Source organism: Nannospalax galili, unplaced genomic scaffold, assembly GCF_000622305.1.
Source record: "Nannospalax galili isolate Female #2095 unplaced genomic scaffold, S.galili_v1.0 scaffold337, whole genome shotgun sequence".
Taxonomy (NCBI): domain Eukaryota; kingdom Metazoa; phylum Chordata; class Mammalia; order Rodentia; family Spalacidae; genus Nannospalax; species Nannospalax galili.
Genome location: NW_008340932.1, coordinates 660,127 through 683,502, shown reverse-complemented (window position 1 = coordinate 683,502; position 23,376 = coordinate 660,127). Strand labels below are relative to the sequence as shown.

Sequence of the window (23,376 nt, the reverse complement as noted above, 5' to 3'; positions counted from 1 at the left end):
AGATATATATATATATAAAGGAGAGGGCATCAATATGATCAAAATATATTGTATGAAATTCACAAATATTCAATAAAAAATTTTAAGTAAAGCCATTCCTTTCTCTTTTAATACATTTGTCTTAAAGCTGTACTTTCTGATATCATTAATCACATTAACTTTCTTTTATTGTTTTATTTTTCATCATTTTACTTTGAACTGTTGGGTCTTGCTATATTTGAAGTCAGCTTCTTATAGAATTGATGCTTCTTATAGAGTAGATGTTGGCTTAGATGTTGGCTTAAAACGGTCCAATGTAACACTCTGTCTCAAAAAAAAAGTCATTGATGCGTGCATAGAGTGTTCTCAATTATATTTACCACTTACCTCCCCTGCCCCAAGACTCAGGGAATGTCTTGGAAGAAGGAGCAGAAGGATTGTCGCAGCCCCTTGAGGATGGGGAGCAATGTTATAAAATGCTGTCCTCTGGACAGGGCGTAGCTTTTGCACACATGAAATCACAGCAGATGTGCTTACCAACACAAGAGCTGCACAGGAACCACCCAGTTATCCACGCCAAGATCTGGAGGGTAATTGCCAGTAACACAAAGTTATCATTGTTGGGATGAATGATGCCAGGAAAATGCCATTATTTACCAGCTTTCCCTGAATGAAGTTTTCCATATTTTCTCTACAATAGGGAAACAATGTGGAGGAGAGAGTGATTAATAATACAAACCTCCTAATGTGGGATATTGGTAACCAAGAATATATTGTTCTTCCTGGAACACATACTGCCCTAACATTAAGTTTGTAATAGTTGTTGTGGCCACAATGGGCAGAGAAAGGACTCCTGTAACTTGAGAACTCTGCAATATGTTCACCAATAAAGACCTAAGAAAAACCGGATGACTAGTTTTTGCTAAATAAACAAGCTGTTTACTGTTTGCTAATAAACAAATGTATAACTGTAGCAAAAATCTCCCAGTGTTTGAAGGTCACTTCTATTAAAGAGCACCAGTGGCATATGCAGATGTGCTGTGATCTCACTGGTGAAGATTTGTGCCAAGAACTTGAATGGATGATGTCATGACTGAAGATTTGATGATCTCTACTGTCCTCTGCTCACAGAGTGTTAGACATTACCTGAAACCTGCAAAAATGAATGGTTTACATATATTTATAATAAACTTATTTAAGCATTTTCTATAAGAAGAAAAACTAAGAGCACTTATTTGAAATCAAAGGTGAAGTCCCACTAATTTTCTTTCTTATTAGTGCCTTCCAAAATACATTAAAGCTGTGATTGACATATTTTAATATTGGATTATCTAAAGACATTGTATACCCTCTGGTAAGCATAAAAAGAGGAATGCATTTTGAACTTTAAACCTTTATTATCAGTATGATCACCCTACCCAAAGGTGAATATTCTTTCTTCTCCCATTAAGATAATATAAATTAATACAGATATTGTTTCTGATGTTTTAAAATGTAATATTATGAACAGTATTTTTCTTAAAGTGGAATATGTCTTATGTATATACCTCACATTAACGTTAATGGCTTCAATTTGTGTTCTAAAGAAAAGCAAATAACACAAATTAATAACAACCTTAGTTATTATCCTTACTGTCACTAGGACTCACATTGGTGGGAAGTGTCATTTTCTGCTTTTCCCCAATATTCTCTGCATTGTCCTAACAAGTCAACTCCTGTCAAAAATCATTGAGCTGCTGCTAAAACAGCAGAGTAGCACAGTGAACAATTATTAGATTATTCTGTTTGCTGATCCTTATGTAAACTAAATTACTAGTTGCTAATGATTATAAGTTGTGATTAAAACTATCAAATGATTTCTTAGTTAAAAATTATCTGGTGAGCTGACATTCTATAAACATTATTAAATAATTTAGCTACAGTATTTTAGATACTAAATCACATGACAGTTAAAGTGAATTTGAGAGTACAAGTAATTTCCTAAGCAACATTGATAATTTCTTAATTTTCAGATTTTTTCCCTTTGACTTGTTTCAATAGGTTTTCTTGTGTCTTCTTCCACCACATAAATGAATTGTTCAACAATTACAAAGTTCAAATGTCTGAAGGCTTTCAAGAATTTTGTTGAAAAATTGACACGAAATATTTTCTGTGCTAAGAAATAATTTGACCCCAATCACTTTTTATATTTTCTTAGGGCATTTTTTGAAATCTGAAAATTGAAGGTATTTCTATCATAGTGATAAACAGAATTATCCTGTGTCAAGACATATTCTTGGGAACAACTTATATAACTTTTGTGGCCTCAGAATTTAAAGACCAAACTGACAAGTTTTATAATATCCAAAGATAGAAATGACTACTTTTATTCTCTTTTTGAGACAGAATCTCGCTGCAGCCCCAGCTGGCCTGGATCTCACCAGGTAGACCAGGAGGGCCTTGATCTCACAGAGATCCTTCTACCTCTGCCTCCTGAGTGCTGCAATTGAAGCCATGGGCCACAACATTCAGATGAGAAATAAATACTTTTAAAATCAACATTTTAAATTTCATAAGGATGTTGGCAATAAATAATAGTGCAAATTGTAAGCATTGTTGAAACTTAAATCTTTTCAAGGGCTATGGTACAGCCCTTCATGGCCTCCTAGAGCTTGGAAGTAAGATACTGCTGCTGAAGACAGAACATACTTCTGACACTGGATTTGGAGCAATAGAGATGCAAATGACCTGAAACCACTTCCCCTGAAGGCTAGCTCTCATAGCTTTGGAGAGCGTTATGAAGATGCCAAGGGAAAACATCAATGGATGATCCAACACCAGCTTTGAGACTAAATAACCACATCAATGGCCAGCATAGCATATGTCAATGGTGCAGTAGTAGCAGATTTATCTTGGGGACAATCAACAGCTACCCAATTTGACTAAACACTCATTTTAGCTCTGGTCTCTGACATACCCTCTTAAAGCCAATTCTAGTGAATACTTACTTGTTCTCATAAAGACTAAACCAATTCGATATCACTAATTCCAGCTACAGCTTGTCACATGTGCTGCACTGCTTTGCAATACACACAGTTATGTAAAACAAGGCAACCACAGACAGTTCCCACTCTGTTCTTCTAACCCACATTCCTTAAGTGTCCATTATGAGCTTGTTACCCTGTAGAGAAAACTCAAATACCTCTCATTTAATAGCATTTATGCATATTTATGTATGACTATAATAATCACACATATGAGACAGAAATCCTTAAATTGATAATATCTTATTGGTATAAGGAGAGTGTTTTCTATGAGCTCAGTCTATTAGATCCCTTTCTGAGGAGTGGCATTTAATCTGTTTCTTAAAAGAAGAGGAGTACGCTGCCATAAGTCTTACATGCTCTGGTGGGATATTTGATCTGGAACTCCTTTACAAAGTGTTTGGTAATAGTTTTAAAGACTATTGCGTTAAATGAGTCTTACTTGCTTTCAAATCTTGTCTCAGCAGTATACAATTTGCTTAAATAAAAAGTATCTCATGACAATAAAGAAAAAGAGTATGGATTTCCTTAATCATGGAATGGAGGCTATCAAGGAAGCAGGAATTGGAGAGGGAAGAGAAAAGTATACAGAGACAGGGAAAATCAGAGCCATCTAAAAAATAGTTTGATGGGAGGATCTGATAGATGAAGGGAAACAGAGGGAAACTAGACAGATGGCTCAGGGAAGTAGAACTAGGATAACAAGAAAAGGACTTTGGCTCTTTTAGAGCTCCAGAGTTAGAGAAGAGGGATAAAAATGGGATACACCAGTGATCTGTAACACAAGGGCTAAAGGTGTAAATTAACATAAAGTCTTCCAAAGGAAGACGACCACACAATGGCAAGATGTAAGGCTTTTAAGAAAACTGCATTAGAAACATAGCGTGGGTTCCATTAAACCAGATTCAGTACCCAAAATCTCAATTTTTCTTTTTCATTTTTAAGCTTTATTATTTATTTATTTATACTTTATGTATGTGTGTTTTGCTGCATTTATGTAAGTTCAACCCTGTGGAGTCCAGAAATGGGCCTCAGATCCCTTGGAACTGGAGTTATGGACTGTTGTTAGCTAGAAACCAAACTGAGATTCTCTGCAAGAGCAGTCATTGCTCTTAACCACTGAGCCATCTCTCCAGCACCCTAGGAACTTTTTCGTCTTTGAGACATCCCTTTTGTATTTTCTGTTGCCCCAGCTGGCCTGGAACTTGCTCTATACACAAGGCTGACCTTGATCATACAAAGTCCTACCTGCTTGTGCCTCCCTAATCCTGTGACTAAAGGCAAGTACCCACCATGCTTGGCTTTCTACTCAGATTTATAAGCTTAATGGCTATATTGCTTTTCTGGTCTTTTCAACAGTTGCTGTGAGGATGTATATGAATATGACCTCAGGGAGCAAAGGTGTGTTCTCGTGAAACCATGAGAAATAAACTCTGCTTCCCAGGGGATAAATTCTGTCTTAAATTGTTACATCATTGGTGTACATTTCAACTTCAACAGCACACCCTCCAAAAGGGTACTCATTCCAAATGGCCTCTGGGTGGACCCTGTTGCTTCTGATACTGTGCTTCACCCCGCCCCCCCAGCACATACTCCCTATCTCATATTCTCTTTCATTTTTTGGCTCAAGCTTTTAAGATGGCTTAAATGCCCCACCCGACATAAAGTTTTCCTCTTCTTTCATGTATTGTCCTTTTTGTGTGAGTCAGCAAAGTATTTTGTGACTTGTTCTTAATATTCACTAGCTTTCCTGTGATCACAAGATAATTTATTGCATATTCTTAGGTGCATGAACTCCATAAAACCAAGTTTATATCTTATATTGTCCATCAAGTCTTAATTATATTTTGTTTGAAATTGAATCTTACATTTATGTCATTTTGAAATCTCTACTCTTACCAAGTTTGCTTCCTTTAGAGTTACTAAGGCAATGATGCAAATTTTTATTGATTTTTAAGAAACATCACTTAATATGATTTTATATTCTATTATAGAGTTAGTGGAATAAAGTTTAAAAAGGCTGAAAGGCATCCCATTTAAAGTTGACCACCCCACAGTCTCTTAGTCTCTGCATACCTCTTCCTCATCAAAGCTTAGGGAAGAAGAGGGCATAAAGATTGTAGGAACCAGAGGTGGTAGACATCTGCCAGTGCACACATGAACACACAGTGCCTGTAACTGCATGCGTAGGACCTGCACAGATCAAATCCCAACAAGGATGAGAGCAGGTTTATGTTTCCAACTCTATGAAGTTTAGTTGCATGAAAGATACTTAAGCAGCAGTCTTTTGTATCTCTCTGCCCACAGATTAGTACAGCTCTCAGACCTCATCAGGTAAGTTTATTTGTGTAGTAGATATTGGTTAACTCATAACATATCAATGTTCAGGAAATAAATGACTTTGGAGAGCTTAGCCATAAATGGGTCATCTATATCTTACCTCTTCCCCAAGCCGCAGGGATCACTGTGAAAGCAGCAGAGGAAAGATTTTAAGAGCCAGAGAAGTATGAAAGAGTCAGAGGTCAGGAGCAAAATTGCCTTCTGAACATGACAGGACAACTGTACACATGAACTGATTGTAGCCATGGTTGTCTGCCCAGGACCCCCACAGTATCAAGTCAGTTAATATCCAGCCTAGGGTATAGTGGTTCATCAGACTTTACCCCGAACTGTGGCGCCGTTGACAGCTGATGGATTCCGGGAAAGGGAAAGTCAGTTTCTTTAAGGGTGTGGTTCCTGGTAGGTTAACTAAGCTCTGGTAGATGAACCCACACCCAGAAGCACATGGATAGCACAAATTGGGGTGGATGGATTATTAAATTTTTAAAAAGAGGACACAAAGCTGGGGAGTAAGGAAGTTGGGTGATCTGGGAGGAGTTAAGGGGAGGAGTTGGGAGTGAATATGATCAAAATACACTGCATGGAATGCTCAAAGAAAGTGCACATATTTATTTTTGAAAAGTTGTTTGCATGTTATAGACTCAGTTACTATCCTTTTTCTATTTCTATTTTCCTCTGGAATAGAAGATTTTTGATTCTTGTAACTATTGAGGCTTCCTCACAACTAATTTTTTGAAAGCAGCTTTCACATCCTTGTTCCGCAAACTGTAGATCAAGGGGTTCAGCATGGGAATGATAATTGTGTAGAACACAGAGGCCCACTTATCTTGGTCCAGGGAGTAGCTCGATGTTGGTCTCAGGTACATGAACATGACTGTGCCGTAAAAGAGGGTGACCCCAGTAAGGTGAGACCCACAGGTGGAGAAAGCCTTAAGGCGGCCTTCAGCTGAGCGCATTCTGATGACTGCAATGAGGATGAAGGCATAGGAGATAAAGATGATAAGGATGGTGCTGAACTCAATGAAGCCACACAAGCTAAACAGCAATATTTCACTGATGTAGATGTCTGAGCAAGAGAGAGCCAAGAGTGGTGGGATTTCACAGAAGAAGTGATTGATGATATTGGAACCACAGTAACTGAGGCTGAAAGTGAGGGACGTGTGGGCAACTAAACTCACTAGACCAGCCAGGTAAGAGCCCAGCATGAGGACCAAACAGACTCTCTTGGACATGAGAGTGCTATAATGGAGGGGTCTACAGATGGCCACAAAGCGGTCATAGGCCATGGCAGCCAGGACGTAGCACTCAGCATCCACAAAACCTACAAAGAAAGCAAACTGGGTGGCACAGCTGGAGAAGGAGATAACTTTATGCTTTGTTAGGAAGTCAGCCAGCATCCTGGGCGCAATGGCTGAGGAGTAGCCCAGGTCAACAAAGGAGAGGTTGCAGAGGAAAAAGTACATGGGAGTGTGAAGTTGAGTGTCTGTTATGATCAGGATGATCATGCCAACATTTCCTAACACGTTGACCAGATAAACAATGAGGAAGACCACAAAAAAGATGATCTGCAGCTGAGGGTCCTGCGTGATGCCCATAAAGATAAACTCTGTCACAGTTGAATGGTTTTCTTTATTCATCACTCCACTGGTATGTACGCCTGGGTTTGGTTTATTGATGAGTGTAGTAAATTCCCTGTCACTGGAAGCATTCAAAATAATATTAATCAGTTACATGCCCAGGATACTATAGACATTTTAAAATAAAAAAAAAAGCATTGTTTGGGTGATTCTCAAAAACCATTCTGCTAATTCAATTCAGTGACTATTGCAGTGGTTCAAATACCTGATAAAAGTGATGATTATGTGTCCTCTCCAGGTGTCTACACACAATGGGAGATACTTAGCTTCAGGAGAACAGCAAGTTCTGCTTCTGCAATGACTTTGGTACTCTGAGTTCACTTATCACATAGAGTTGGCTGTTTGACCTGGTCTGAGCCATTTTCCATCCTATTCATCAGCAAAGAAGAGCAGGTTTGACTGTTTATTCTGTTTTTCTGAAACAAAACACAGATAAATTTACTTGTCAAGCTTTTTATTCTTATACTTATAGATGCCTATCTCTTTTATTGTAGAATTCAGGAAAGTGGGTAAAGCAAACAAAATCAAATCAAACAAGACAAGGTAAAAGGTAATTTAGAAGAGTAAAATGCCTCTTTAAAGAAAGGATGGACTGTATCTGCTTTAAGTGGTTTGCTGCTGAAGAAAGAAGAGAAGCAGAGGGAGATGAAGTCTCATTTACAGGTTGTGGACCTGCATAGTACATGATACTGCATCCAAGATTGAAAATGATACAGTTATGCCCCTAGCTTTTGATTTTCACAAGAATATAATCATTCAAACAAAGAAGGGTATCTGATATCATGTGCTATTCTAGAAATTTATGGTTTTTAAAACTATCTATATATGCTCAACTCATTCTCTGTTCATCGTGCATATCGTGACCTTCAGTATGAGTCAGGAAACAGAATGAAACAATTATCCTTTGAGAAATTATTTGGAGAGCACCTGTTTGATTAAAAAAATATACCTGCAACAAATAAATATCTGAAAACTTAGAACAAAAAAAATCCAGCAAAATGAGCCAGAGATTTCCATAGACATTTGTTAAAGGTGATGTTTGAATATGAAATATAGTTGTAGAAATTGCCAGTTTTCCCTGTGTGTCTCAATTAGAGCATAAAAATTCATTTTTAAATGTTACTCTAAGAGAATAAAGGTAGATGAACACTGCAATTGAAAATAATATTTAAATCATTGTCATGGCATTTTTCAAAGCTAATGCTAACTGTATCATTCTTGATTACACAAAATTTTGTGGGTAGCTTTATATAAATTTTATATTTCTAAAAGAGAAAATGTTCAAATATTCATATTAGGTAAATTTAAATTAAGCAATAGTGAAGTATTGATAAATGTCTATTAGATTGACTACATGTTAAAAGAGAGGAAGAAGTTGGCAAGGAAATGGAAGGATTAGAATTTTAATCATTACCAGTGGAAATGAAAAATACTACATCTACTCTGATAGTTTTTCATAAAAGCAAATGTATGCATATTGACTTCATGACTCATCCATCAAAAAGTGGAAAGAATCTAACCGCTCATAATTAGGTGACAAGACTATTAGATCACAATATGTACAGATGACGGAACACTTCTCAGTTAAAAGGACAAAAAGACTAGTGTTATGTGTGCCCTAAAAGATGAATATAAAAATAATTGTACTAGAGAATAACAACACAGTTTCCCAGTTATAGAAAGTATGAAAAATGTGCTATAATCAACAGTGACAGCAGTTACTTGATTCTTGTGTGTGTCTAAAGAAGAGAAGCAGGGAGGGAGTGCCCAAAGCCCCAAGAAAATTCTTGCATGTAATCAATTAGTTTATGGTATCTCTGTAAAGATGATTTCATGCTTATACACATGTACTACAACATATCAAATTTTATACTCAATTATTTTCAGTATGGCTGCCTAAAATTTAAATGCACAGCAACATAGAGTACTCTCCCTTTTTCTGAATCGGTTTATTACTACATGTGAATCCATGCATTATTTCATAGATTAGGTTCTTTAGGCAACAGAAGTTTTAACTGAGAGGATTTACAAAGTTTCAATGTTAAGTTAGTTAGAATCAGATTTGAATCAGGTGCTGCAGATTTTCCCTGTTGTGTTCATTTTCTCCCCTTGATACTTCACACAGGAATTTAAAAACAATCAACCAGTAGTAGAAGGATGATGAGCATAAGGATTAGGAAGAGGAGGAGGAGGAAGAGGAGGAAAGAAAGGCTGAAGAGTTGGCTCAGCGGGTAAACTGCTGAGCATAAAGACCCACATTAAAATCTCCATCAGTCACGTAATCCACAGATGTAGTACATATCTGTAGTCCCAGTCATCCTAAGTGAGATGTGAGACAGACAAGGAAGTCCCTGCAAGCTCATGGGCCAGCTCGCTTAGCATACATAGAGGTGAGCAACAAAAAGAGAGAACCTGGCTCAAACAAGAAGAAAGTCAAGGACCAACACTCCAGACTGCACTCGAACCTCCATACATGCCCACATATGTACTGTGGCACGCCAATGTTCACACATATAAATGCTCACATACCATGTACACATACACACAAAATGGGAAGAAAACAGTCTACCACTTGTTGGCTTGTCCTTTCCCTTCAGCAAGAAAGAATGAAAATAATACAATTACTGAAAAATAGAAGTAAATTTCATAAGTATATAGATAAGGACACATATTTGGACATCATTTTTAATTGCAGGTGTATCAGACTAGAGTATTTACAGGAGCAAGAGATACTTTGTAACACCAGGTGTTAGACCTTGGGTCCATAGCTGGATATGTGCCTCTCAGGTAGAAAATGTCATGAGAAAAGAATTCCTTCCATCCTTATAGATTCCAGGTTTGGATTGATAAAGCAGATAAAAGATATTTCACCTATCATAAGGTAAGTTTCTAGTTCTTTGTGTGGTGGACAGACACACTCAGGCTTTAGCATTTGCCACTGCTAATTTCTAGCACACTCTTTTTCTTCTTTGAGTCATGGGTTTGCACTTGCTAATGGGTCAGAAAAATATCTATCTCAACATACTGTGCAAAAATCAGCTGAGCTACATATAAAGCTGACTGCAATGATGGTGAGAATTTAATGTATTTGGCCATTGTGTGTAAAGTATTAATGCTTTATCTCAATAGATTACTTTACACTCAAAAATCTTCAAAAAATGTTCGATTTTTATCTCATAGCTGTGTAACCTTTATGAAGACATGGCTTCAATCTATGACATTTCCATTAGAGGATAACAGAAGTAGAGACTAGGCTATAGTATCCAAACTCAAGGCTTAATGAAGGCAAAGTAAATGAAAAAAGAAACTTATTTTATTCTTTTTCCTTTTAGTTTCAAGTAGCTGATGTTCAGCCCATATGACTCTTGAAGAAATGGTAGAATATTGAGCTTATCACATTGATAACTGAAAACATAAATGTTTAAGAAAAAACAGCAAAAGCATTATCCTGTGGACATAAATACTAGACTGATATATTTTAGATTGATAAATATCACCTGGATTTGAAGTTCACATGAAGAGAACACTGGGATGAGAATCTGGAGAAGCCAGTTGTAGCTTTTCTTTCCCAGTAATGAATTATTTGATATGTGTGAGGTGCTGTATTTGATACAGATTCCTTATCTGTGAATTGGACGGATGGAGAATAAGAACTCTCCACAAGTCTCAAATCCTAGCATTTTCTGAATTCTGATTGACAATAATGTAAAGTTAAACCTGGGGGCTGTGTGTCCTTTTCGAAATTGTAACATAACAAGGGCATGGTTTGAAGAAGCACTAGCACACAGAGAAACCCTGCCAGTGTAAGTTCCCCTGAGAAGGTTCAATCTCTTCCCCTCCTGCTCCAAAGGTGAGCTGACCTGTTTCTTCCTGTGAGTAACAGACTGAAGGTTTTTCTCCTCTTTAGTGGATCTCACTGAGAAAACATTACGAGATGAATCCAAAGATGGTGAATCTCCCAGCATTTGTTTCAGAGACACTTGTTCATCCCCTCTTCGCACCTGTGTGCAGGTGGTATTTAATTCTCAGACTCATAAACAATTTCCCAGAAGTAATATGAGGAAACGGTTTTCTGCTTTCACTAGAGACTTGAAGACTCTCAGAGCTGTCATCCCCTGAGGGACTGTGCTTTCTCTGTCCTCCAAACTTAATGATAAAGAAAGAAGTGCATGGGTTTTTTAAAGACACTCTTGTGATGAGCAAAGTTGTCATAAACATCACATGGGCTTTCTCTCTAATTTAAAGACTCATGGTCCCTGACATGGTGTGATGTGGGGGATGGCTGAGGAGTATTTGTGCTTATGCCTGAAAGTCATTTTAAAAATAAGATTTCTATAGAGTGCTGTTAATGTATTAAGGACTAAAAGTTATATGTAAATATAAAAAGTAGAGAAGAAAACTTTTGAATGTGTTGTATGAATCCATTAATTCAATTGTTGGTTGTAAGTATATGCAAGTTTAAAATCACCAAAGTTTACACGCTGAATGAATAAAATCATTTTTGAGTATCAACTATCAATGATTATTGATAGTTTATTGAAAATTTTAGTGAATTTTATGTATTTCATACAATAAATCTTAATAATGTTTAGACTGCCTCCCCTATCTGTAGCCTGCTATTGCGGCTCACTGGATTTCATGTATTCTGTTACATGTTAAAGTATATTGAGTCAAGTTTCTGTACCCAGCTGTCCCTTAATGTGAGATGTGAGTTCATCCATAGGAGTCTAGTCAGCCTATCTAGAGTCGCTCCCTTAAAGAAGATCAACTGGGTAAAGTGGCACACACCTTTAATACCGGCACTTGGGGATCAGAGGCAGATAGATCTATGTGAGATCCAGGCCAGGTGGGGCTACAGGGAGACCCTGTTTCAAAGAAAAATAAAGAAATGAAAAAACAAACAAACAAAATACATATTTTTTTTTTAATTTTTGAAAGTTCTAACTATATAGAAATTTCTAACTATATAGTCCAGACTGGCCTTGTTCTCTTGCCTCAGTAACTGGAGTGATAGAATTTCAGGTGTGTACCATTACATTCAGCAATCTTACAAAAATCTTACAAAAGTCACTTTAGTGGAGGGAGTCCAGATAGGAGAAAAAAGAGTAGAGATGAATAAATCTTGGTAGGCTAGGAAATCTAGAGGTAAAATTGATTCCTTCAAAACCCTGTGAAGATTGCACATAGAGCATCTGAACATTAATGCATATGTATACCTGGGAGCTGCTTGGCAAGGAGCACAGTGCCAGACAGACGAGACCTCCCTTAGAGTAGTTGGTAAAGGTGGTCCAGGAGACTACCAAAATAACACAGGATATTACCAAACCTCTTAGTTGTCTCCCAGAGCTAGTAGATAAAACCCTATTGTTGAGGACAGGGCATACTTAGGGTACAGGACTTGAAACAATGGAGGAGGAACTGACTTGGAAGCCTTCTAACTGAAGTTTAACTATCATGGTGCTAGATGATGATATGCACACTCTCAAGGGAGAAAACAATCAATGGTCTAATCCAGTGCTAAAGCCTAATAACTGTAATGACTGGCATGGCAAACTACCTCTTTTGGTGCAGTAATGGCACTGCTATCTGGGGGACAATCAATAGCTATCCAATTGGCCTTAAAGCACTCTCGATGAGAGGGAACTCATGGATGACACTGTAAACACGGCCAAGTACTCATGGCAGGAGAGGTCATAGATCCCAGAGAAAACCCTATTTCTTTAATATCTCAAGACAAATGAAATTTCTTGTTATAGGCTAAATATTGATCCTTATATTTACAGACAAGCATACCATGTATAGCACTCATCAAAGAAACTTTTTTTTGCAACAAATGGAGGCTACTGCAGAATTGGACATCTGGTCAGACACAGAGAATATATGTCTGAGAGCTGCCCAGTACTAGGTGACAAATCTATAGTTGAATCTCTACAACTATGGCTCATGGAACATAGAGGGGTAGAGAGAAAACTAGTGTATCTCTTAACTCTCACCAGTAAAGCTTCCTTATATAACAGAGTACGATGCACATAGAAGGCCACAACTGGCCAAGTTTTAAAAAATAAGAGATGGTAGAGTGTAGGGTAGACTCTTCTATGGAAACTCATCCACCCATGGCTCAGCAGCCATTGAGGAAGAGGGTGTGGCAAGATTGTAAGAGCCAGGGCTGGTTCATGAACACAGGGAAGCAGGGGCCTCCAGTCCACTGGAAGTTTGTACATGTGAACTTGTGGTAATGGTGGCATCAAGCACAGGACCTATGGCAACTCAAACAAGGACCCAAAGGGACTAGAGAAATGGGTGATGGGCTGGCACTAGACTGAGAACTATTCAAGATTGATTGCTGCTGGGTGAGAGAGAATATGACTTACATACGATCACTAGATGGACTGGCCAGACTCCAGTGGACACATTTACACTGAAGGACCTTTGGGTACAAATGCCTGAATGAACAGGACTTTAAAAAAGCTCAAGAAAAAATGTAAAAACAAAACCATTTTAGATACCAACAAGAAGCTGCCACAAAATCAGATACAAATTCTTTGGAAAAATCAGTATTTACCTATGAATAAAATGAAGAAGCACTTTGAACTATCAATCACTGAGTAGCCTATATGTGGTTACTAAGGACTTTCTGATGTGTTTGTGTCACGTTCAGTAGAAATTATTTATACTTCCTTTAACAAGAAGAACTTTTGGACTCCATTCTATAGCAGACTGAAAAGTTTATTCTTTCCATTTTAAAATAAAATTATGATTATTTTAATAATTAGCTTGGCAGGTACAACCACAGATAAAAGATTGTACATGATTATACATGTATATAAAGACTATTAAGTATCACAAGGAGGAAAATTGAATGAAGTTTTACCAAAACTTACATCATTTTGAAAAGTTTACCCTGAGCTATGATGTTAAAAGATGGCTTCAGGAGCTTACAGGTGAACTCCTATCAACTTATATTTGAAAGCCATGGTTATGGAGATTTCAGATACATGTATAAAGAAAGGGGCAGTGTTAGGGTGAGGGAATTTCTCATTATCTCTGAAAATTGAATGCAGCAATTCCCACTCATTATTTTATCTTGAAAATCACCCAATGCTTTGGTGTAGGTAGAAGCAATTAAAATAAATAGGAGAGCTAAGATAGTGAAAGGTTCAAAGCCACACTACCACTGCTCCATAAAATTGGAATTTTATACCAAAACAATGCTTGCTGTTTGAACTGACCAGTGTTTCCTCCTATTTACCCACTCATAATTACCCAAGTAATCTACCTATGTACACAGCCTTCATATAGAAGGTGGGGCTAGAGATAGAGATAAATGTTTGTTTAGTGAATTTTGATTATTTCCAAGCAGACACACCACCAGGAGGCAGAGGAGACAGAGGAAGGTTGTATAATAGTAGATAGGAAACCCCAAATTCATTCTGAGCTGGGCTCAGACATCCCAAGGGTAAAGCAAAGAAGTGTGAGAGACTTGAGACTTTCTTGAATTCAGTGGGGAAAATACATAGCTTACCATGAGACGACACGAGTCAGTCCCCCGAGACCATGGAATAAGAGACACATCCTATGTAAGAAAGTTCAGATGCTCTCAAGTATATTCTGAACATCTGTAATAGCCTGGTGACCACAGAGAGTAAGACCAGTGACAAATTGTCTATTTTGGAAGGAACTTCTTTGTAATATGATAAATTGGCATGCTTATTTTTTAAGAAAAGTGAAAGATATAAAGTATCAATCTCTGTGAGTGAGGAGTAGAGTGTTAGTAACAGGATTCTCTAAGGAGAACGTCTTGTTTTCTTTCTGAGGTAAGTCTGTTTGGAGGAATTTAGGCATAGAACAAAAACAGAAGGATCAAAAGAAGTCAAATAGTTACATAAGGTAAGAAAAATATCTGAAGCATTCTATTCATTTGGCTTGCTGACCTGAATAAAAATTCACCCTGTTCTTAATTCATCAGTTTCCCAATAACTGAGAACTATTGGAGATTGATTACTACCAGGTGAGGGAGAGTATGCCTTACTTCATCTCTAGATGGGCTGACTTAGACTCCAGTGGATGAATTTGCACCGAGGGACATCTGGGTACAAATGCTTGACTGGATAGGACTTAATATTTATGGAGGAATACATGATGTCTGTTGGGGGAATGGTGGGCGTGGATGAGGGAAAGGGGTCTAAATTTGATTAAGAACTGTTGTGTGAAATTACAAAAGCTCAATAAAAATTTTTTAAAAAGAAAAGAAAATCTAGCCATGAATCTACACTGAAGGGCATTTGGAGACACAAACTTACAATTCAGAAATTTGGGGGGTAGTTTAGAAAGGCAATCAAAATGCGTAGTATGACATTCACAAAATTCAGTAAAAGTTTTAAGAAATCATGCCATCCAGTGTTCTGTGTACCAGTGTTCTCATGCATTAGAGACAAGATGGATCTAGACTACCTCAGTTGCTGACTAACTGGGTATAAATTTATGCTCTGCTGGGGTAATTTTGTAGTTCTTGCCAAGCTGATCATTTGTGCTTTTTCTCCCTCTCTTCCTGCTTATCCTATAGGATGTAAGTAAAACAATATAACAAAAATTCAGCACGGCTGCAGAGAAAGATCAAAACCATATTTATCATTGCTGTTTTACTCATAATTACTTTACAGTCATCATTACTAGCACGTATGATGCTTTTTATTTTCACTATTATTTATGATTAAATCTTTAATTCTGAGGGTTTCAAACCTGGGTACTATGTTTACACTGCGTTATGTTTCTACTTTCAGGGGAACGGTCTTAGGAATACGAGAAAAAAAGTCAGTCCATTTGCTTTCTGGAGATGTCAGTTTTGAAGCTCACATGTGAAGAAGAGGGCGAAACTGTTCATCTGTGCTAGTGAACCACAGGCATGAGCAATGCCATGAAGTACTAATATTGTAGCACTACAAGATCTTCTGTACACAGTATGTACTGTGGCCATCTGAGAGCCCCCATATTTTCCTTCCCTCATAAACGCTTTAACAATACCTAATACTATGGGATAGCACCTGTCAATTTTCCATGGCTGGTTTTCAGCAAGTCTCATATATGGTAATAGAAGCAATTGACACCTTGATAGTGTTTCAGTACCTGTGAAAATATAAGCTTTTATACCGATTGCAGTATGGAACTCCTGTCTCAATGGAAACCAGGTAGAACAGGGCAGCAATACTCACCGCTATGTAAGCCAATTTTGTAAGACCAAAGTCAGATCTACCATCTTATTTTCATGTTATGAATTTAAAATCTTCATTATTCCCAATGTGAATGAAAGTATTGGATAATGTCAGTCCCCACTTTAATTTTAGACATTATAAAGTAATATCTTACTGTGAGTGTTAAGTGGGTTCTTTGGTGCTCTGAATCATAATTTCCTTGTTATGCTAGGCCAGTTTAATCTATTTGTAAATAATCTGAGATGCTGGGTTGGAGACATGGCTCAGCGGTTAAGAGCAGTGGCTGCTCTTGCAGAGGACCCGAGTTCAGTTCCCAGTACCCACATGGTGGCTAACAACCATCTGTAATACCAGTTCTAGGGGTTCTGACACCAGTTTCTGATCTCTTTGGGCACTGCATGATGTGAAAACACTTACATATATGTAGGCAGTACCCTCATACATAAAAAAGGAATAAAATATTTTTTAAAAATGAGATCATGAAACGTGTGCTGCCCTGGAGGAAGCTTGAAGAGTTCCACCTACAGTCAGTGCTGTCCAAATTTTTACTTACCTGATTGGTCTAAGCTCTGCATCTTTTCTGAGTTTCCTTTTTCTTTTCATTGTTTTGGACTCCGACTTTATTACAAGTTGAAGGGTGTTAACCCCATTTCCCTTCAAATTTTGTATTTAATTATTCCTTTTGATTCAATAATGGCATTAGACACTTTTATGTGTGAACTCTAATTTTTATGGTGCTTTTTTGTAGTAATTAAACTTATTTTAACTGATGCAAGAAAAAAATCAAAACTGTGTCTTAATGGGGTGACTTGTGATGTTTTGATAATATATTTGTGTAACTTTTAAAACACGTTAAGTGTGTGTGTCTCTGTGTGTGTGTGTGTTTCCTCATACATTTGGTCCTTATTAGGGTGAAGATACTAAAATAATCTTCCTTCAAGGATTTTGAGATAATACATGAATAGTACTATTTATTACATAAGTTTTATTCATAGTCAATGTCCACATATTCTTAAAATCTGATTCTCTACTCACTAGAGTGAATAATTATACATTCTTAATGCTTAGCTGATTTTTTCAAATTGTGTTTTTACTTATGCCCTTTGCCTCTGTGAGGTTATCTTCAATTTCTTTCCTTGGCAATAAAAGTTTTAAATGTCGAGAAAGGGACTAGAGAGATGGCTCAGTGGATATGAAAGACAGTTTTCAGAGGACTGGAGTCATTTCCATTTCCCAGCTCACAATCCTCTGTAACTACAGTTCCAAAGGCTCTGAACTCCTGAGGGACTGCATGCAGAGAATGCACATGCATGAATGCAGGCAAACACTCATATACATCAAATAAAAACAATAAACCTTAAAGAATAAACTGCCCAGACATTCAAATATTGCCCTTTTCACAGTAGATTCATTTTAGTAACTTTTAATATTTTCAGTTGTTCCATGTGTCCTGGGAAGGAAAAGTCAGTGGCTTTAGTTATAACTTCCTTCAGTTGCATATTCAGACTATGAAAATTTATAACCTATTTATCATTAATAATAATGACAGTAATATCTCAACATAGAGTTAATGATTGAAGTCTCCTGTTTGTTCAGAGAGCATGAGGGAGAGAGGGAAGGCTATGGGGAGGGAAAGAAGGAGGAAGGGAGAGAGGGGAAGGGATGGGAGGGGAGAGAGAGAGAGAGAGAGAGAGAGAGAGAGAGAGAGAGAGAGCTTTTTAATTTTCATGTACTTCTCACTCAAATCCAGACCCCTCTCCATCTAATGCCTTCCTCTATCCCCCCACCAAACACTATTGACTCTGCCATACATGTTGCATCCTATTCATTCAGGTGTTTGTATCCAAATGTCCTTCAGTGTAAATGCGTCCACTGGAGTCTAGTCAGCCGATTCAGCGGTCATAAGAGATTTTTGCCTTGACACCTGATCCAACACACACACTTTGTCTTTTACTTTTTACCCCATTAGAATTTGCATATATCTGAATTATATATGTAAATAGATGTGATTAAATTTACATCTATTATAATATTCATTAATCTATGCCACATTAATCTAATCAAATACAATGCTATAACTTCTCTTGTGTTGCAGAGCAGATGATCAGATCCATAAGAGGAATCCCGGGCAGAAATCAAACAGAAGTGACAGAATTTGTCCTCTTGGGCCTCTCAGAAAATCCAGACCTGCAAGGTGTGCTCTTTGCGCTGTTTCTGTCAATCTATATGATGACCATGGTGGGCAATCTGGGCATGATGGCAGTGATCAGGATCGATCGCTGTCTGCACACCCCGATGTACTTCTTCCTCAGCAGCCTCTCGTTCGTTGATGCCTCTTCCTCTTCTACAGTCACTCCTAAGATGCTGGTGAACCTTGTGTCTGACAATAAGGCCATTTCTTTTAATGGGTGCGCTGCCCAGTTCTTCTTCTTCGGCTCCTTCTTGGGAACTGAATGTTTCTTGCTGGCCATGATGGCCTATGATCGTTATGCTGCCATTTGGAATCCGCTGCAGTACCCAGTCCTCATGTCTGGGAGAATTTGTTTCATGCTAGTAGCTACTTCCTTCCTAGCAGGCTTTGGAAATGCAGCCATCCACACAGGGATGACTTTCAGACTGTCCTTCTGTGGCTCTAACAAGATCAACCATTTCTACTGTGACACCCCACCCCTGCTCAAACTGTCTTGCTCTGACACTCATATCAATGGTATTGTGATCATGGCTTCCTCCAGTTTCAATGTCATCAGCTGTGTCCTCATTGTTCTTGTTTCCTACCTGTGCATTCTCATCGCCATACTGAAGATGCCTTCTGTAGAGGGACGACACAAAGCCTTCTCCACCTGTGCCTCCCACCTCTTGGCTGTCACCCTATTCTTTGGGTCAATTCTTTTCATGTACTTGCGACCTACCTCCAGCTACTCAATGGAGCAGGACAAGGTGGTTTCTGTGTTTTATACAGTAGTGATCCCCATGCTTAATCCGCTCATCTACAGTTTGAAAAATAAGGATGTGAAGCAGGCTGTGAAGAAGATCTTACAGAAAAACCGTCTGTAGGACCGTGCTCCACATTCTCCATGCTGCATAGGTTGTGTTTTTCATACTTATTTTATGCTATGCTTGCTTAAACCTGTTATGTCTGTGAGAATAAATTATTTGAAATTTTCTGTACATCTTCATTTCCTAGTCACTTTTGTCTTTATATCTGCTCATTTGATGAATTATCACAAGAGTTGAAGGAAGTATGAAAACACTGGAAGATGAATTAACCCAACCATAGACACCAACGTGAATAGGTAAAAATGCAGCTTTGATCTATAGTCTATGTAATCATATGCAAATATATATTAGTACACATAAATATGTATATGTGTCTACACACAGAAGTGAATTTAAGCAATTAAGATTATCTAAACATAGAAACTGAAACTTGTGCCCATTTACCGTTTTGAAAGTTTATTGTGAGGTGTTCTCAGAAGATATTGGTATTGGGAGGAAAGCAGGATTAGGCAGAAAAGTTGAATTCTGATAAATTAAGACTCAGTGGCTCCTACATGAAGTTCTGCTCTGGAACTCTGCAAGTTCTGAGTTGTCTCTAACTTGTGATTCAAAAATGGACAGTTTAGATGTGGGTTGTACACTAGGAATACCCAGAAACACAATTTTTAAAAATCAGAAATCAGTTTCAAGCACAGAAATATGCTGTGAAATCTGAGTTGCACATTGACCTAGAATTTTACAAAGCAATCCTTCAACCATAAAAGGCATATCTGAGTTGTTTGCACAGCACCGACAACAAATAACATTGACCACAAACATTTGTACCATTCCACAAATGTATTTTGATACTGAGGACTCTAAATAAGACGCAAAATGTTTTCTTACCAGGTTTTACATTTAACGAGCACAGTTACACTTACGAGGGCCTATTTTGTTGACAACATCAATTCATTAGACTGCTTCGCAAGTCAGAATCATTGTGTTTTAACTTAGTGACAGCACTTCCTTAATGTTTTGGCTAGTTTTCAATAAATATTTGTCTAATTAAATTGTCTAATCTTCATAATAGTATGGGAGGGTATATGTTTGATTGTATTAACCATGAAGTAAGTGCACTGTAAGATTTTGAAAAATGTCAGCACTTTTTTTTTTTTTTTTTTTTTTGAGACAGTGTCACCCTGTAGCTCCAGGTGGCCTGGAACTCACTATGTAGTTCAAGTAGGTTTGATCTCACAGAGATTAGCCTGCATCCTCCTCCACTATGCTTGGATTAAAGTCATGTACTAACCTGTTGAGCAAAAAATGTTTAAGTGCTTTGTCTACCCTCTTGTTAAGTAATAACATTTAATTATTTGTTATTCTATTTTTAAATTTTATATCCAATGACCATTTTTCTCGCTTGCCCATTTTATATATGAACCTGATTTTCAAACTATGATGGATTCCCTTACAGGCTAGTAATAAATTGGGAGGGGGGAATCTAATCTTTGTGTTCAGTTTTGTACCCACTCAGGGTCCATCGGATAGATCCAAACTCATGGTCGCACAGATGGCCCTGTTTAAACTCAGTGAGTCAATACAAAACAAAAAGTCCTGAATGTGGAGGAATTTCAGGTAGGAGGGGGAGTATAATATTATTTGGAGGGAGATAAGAGAGGTTTTGTGTAGGGTAAAGGGAATGCATTATATACATGCATGAAATTGTCAAAAAAATTTAATGAAAGTTATTTTGTTGTTGTTGTTCTTCAGAAGTAATTTTTATTGACTGACAGGAAACATATATCCTCTCACATTTTCCAATAAAAATGTGAAGATAAAATTTGTACTTTCTGGGATTCTTTTTAAGTATATTTTATTTATTATTTTTATTTTACTTGTATGCGTGTATTGCCTGCATAGGTAAGTGCATGCATGCCATGCAGTGCCCATGGAAGACAGAAGAGGCTGTTGGATCCCCTGGAACTGGAGTCACGGACAGTTGTTAGCCGCTGTGTGGGTGCTGGAATTCAAACTCGGGTCTTCTGTAGGAACAGCCAGTGTTCTTAACCACTGAGCAATCTTTCCAGCCCCTTTCTAGGATTCTTGATAATTGATTAAGTCTCTGTCATAAGTTCTAAAAGTTTTTTTTAAAAAATCTCTTAAACTCCATAGCTTATTGTCCCTCAGTCTGATTAGAGCAGCTCTCAGTGTCTTCTGAGAAAAATGGAAGATTTCTGATGGGAGTTCTTTGGTCTTCATTAAAAACAAAAACAAAAAGATGTCAACCTGTATTTTCCTCTTTTGTTTAATTGAAATTGATGACAGTTATCTCTATGCATGAAACTATAGACACAAATGGTGGACAGCTAGGTATGTCTACAAAGGACAACCAGATCTTATGAAAAAAAAATTAAGATTATGCCCTTGAGAAATAAAGAACTACTAAATTGGACCTGATTAAATGGTTAAGTGTTTAAAAGCACTTGCTGCCCAGTCTTAGCAACTGAGTTTGATCCAGGGTCTTTTATGGTGGAAGGAGAGAACCAGCATCCTCCTGCAAGTTGTCCTCTGGTCTCCTCCAGGCCATTGTGGTACATGCCTGTCCACACACACACACACACACACACACACACACACACACACAAGTAAAATGTAATATAAAAGAGTATTTAAATTATTTATATTATTTTCAGAAATACTGAAGGGACTACATCAAATAAATAGCTTGTAAATCTTTTTCTACTAAATATTTTGAACCAGTATTTATAGGTAAGTTATTTTCTTCATTTGTTAATTAAACATGCATCTCACTTTGTGCACAAGTTATTATCTCATTTTGATTTGAAGTGTTTTACGATAATTTTGCCTTCTCTAAAGTGGAGATATGTTATGTTTTAGCCTTCATTTCTCCTATTATTTGTGTAATATTTTCTTGTTAATTCATTATAGGGTTTACAATCCCCAGCTTTTTATAACCTTTGTTATAACTCAAATGTCCATGATCTATAACATTAATTCAATATTTACAATATTCTTCTCATAATTTTTCATGGAGATCACACTTCCTGGGAGGAGTCCTATGGGCTTACGGGTAGTAGGCAGCTAAGTATTACCAGATTAGTTTCTGCCTCTCAAATGCTACTTTATATCATGAAACTGAGCAGATCCTGCGATCTATCCAGTCCATTGTCTCATAATTTTTTTGTTGTTCGCATTCAGTTTTCCCACTTATTTACTGAAACCTTAATCTCCTGTGTAACTTATGATTCATTTGTGTGATCCGATCTTTCTCCAGACCCTCACCCGTACTTTAGTTTTACACACCTAATCCCATTTACTTTGGTCCATATTGTTCCCACAAAACAATTATTCTACATTTAGATAAGGTTAATTTGTATGTGTAGTAAGTAAATCTTAGTCATCTGCCTGTTTTATCTCAAGCTGTGTATTGACATGCTCAGTATTTCTTTCACTTCAATACAAAAAAGTGGTAGATTAAGACACATCTGCAGTGGAACCTCTAAACCTAAGGTTCATGGAACATAGTTGAACAGGAGGTGGAGAGAACACTAGTGCACCCCTCAACTCTCACCAGCAAAGCTTCCTTATACAGCGGAATGCGATGCACACAGAAGGCCACAGCTGGCCACAAGTTTTGGAGAATAAGAGACTACAGAGTGTGTGTCCCTGGATAGGACTCCACTTCACCTACCCTCTGCTCAGTGACCATTGTGGAAGAGGGGTTCAGAAAGATTGTAATAACCAGGGTTAGTTTGTGAACATAGGGAGACAGAGGCTTTGAGGCCATTGGAAGCTTGCTGATATGAACTTGTGGCAATAGTGGTGTCGTACACAAGACCCGTGCCAACTCAATCAGACAAAGGCCCAGCATGGAGCATGGTTCTTGGACTACAGCCCCTGCCCTAGCCTGCGAACTGTTGGCAACTGATTATTGCTGGGTGAGCAAGAGTAAATCTTCTTTAAGATCTCTAGATGGGCTGACCTGACTGCTGTGGATGAACTTGTGTCGAGGGATGTCTGGGTACAGATAGTTGACCAGATATGACAGAGTGCATGAGGTCTGGTGGGGAAGTAAGGGGCATAAATGGGGAGGGAATCTAAATTTGATTTTAAAATATTATATCAAATTCATGAAGACTCAATAAAAGTACTATAAAAAAGATTGATGTCAAATAATGCAAATATTTCTTG

The 23,376-nt window shown here is 37.6% G+C and overlaps 2 protein-coding genes and 1 pseudogene across 2 annotated transcripts; 2 read left to right on the top strand and 1 right to left on the bottom strand.

Annotated features, from left to right (window-relative positions):
• Positions 1-583: 583 nt before the first annotated feature.
• On the top strand, positions 584-1,084 carry LOC103736668 (annotated as a pseudogene).
• Positions 1,085-5,993: 4,909 nt separating this feature from the next.
• LOC103736602 (olfactory receptor 1019) lies at positions 5,994-6,997 on the bottom strand. The gene has a single exon (XM_008836109.2). The coding sequence runs from the start codon at positions 6,977-6,979 to the stop codon at positions 6,047-6,049; it is 933 nt and encodes a 310-aa protein (XP_008834331.1). The 5' UTR covers positions 6,980-6,997; the 3' UTR covers positions 5,994-6,046.
• An 11,291-nt stretch (positions 6,998-18,288) lies between these two features.
• LOC103736667 (olfactory receptor 1020) lies at positions 18,289-19,242 on the top strand. The gene has a single exon (XM_008836181.1). It carries the CDS (start codon positions 18,289-18,291, stop codon positions 19,240-19,242), a length of 954 nt encoding a protein of 317 aa, XP_008834403.1.
• Positions 19,243-23,376: the final 4,134 nt, after the last annotated feature.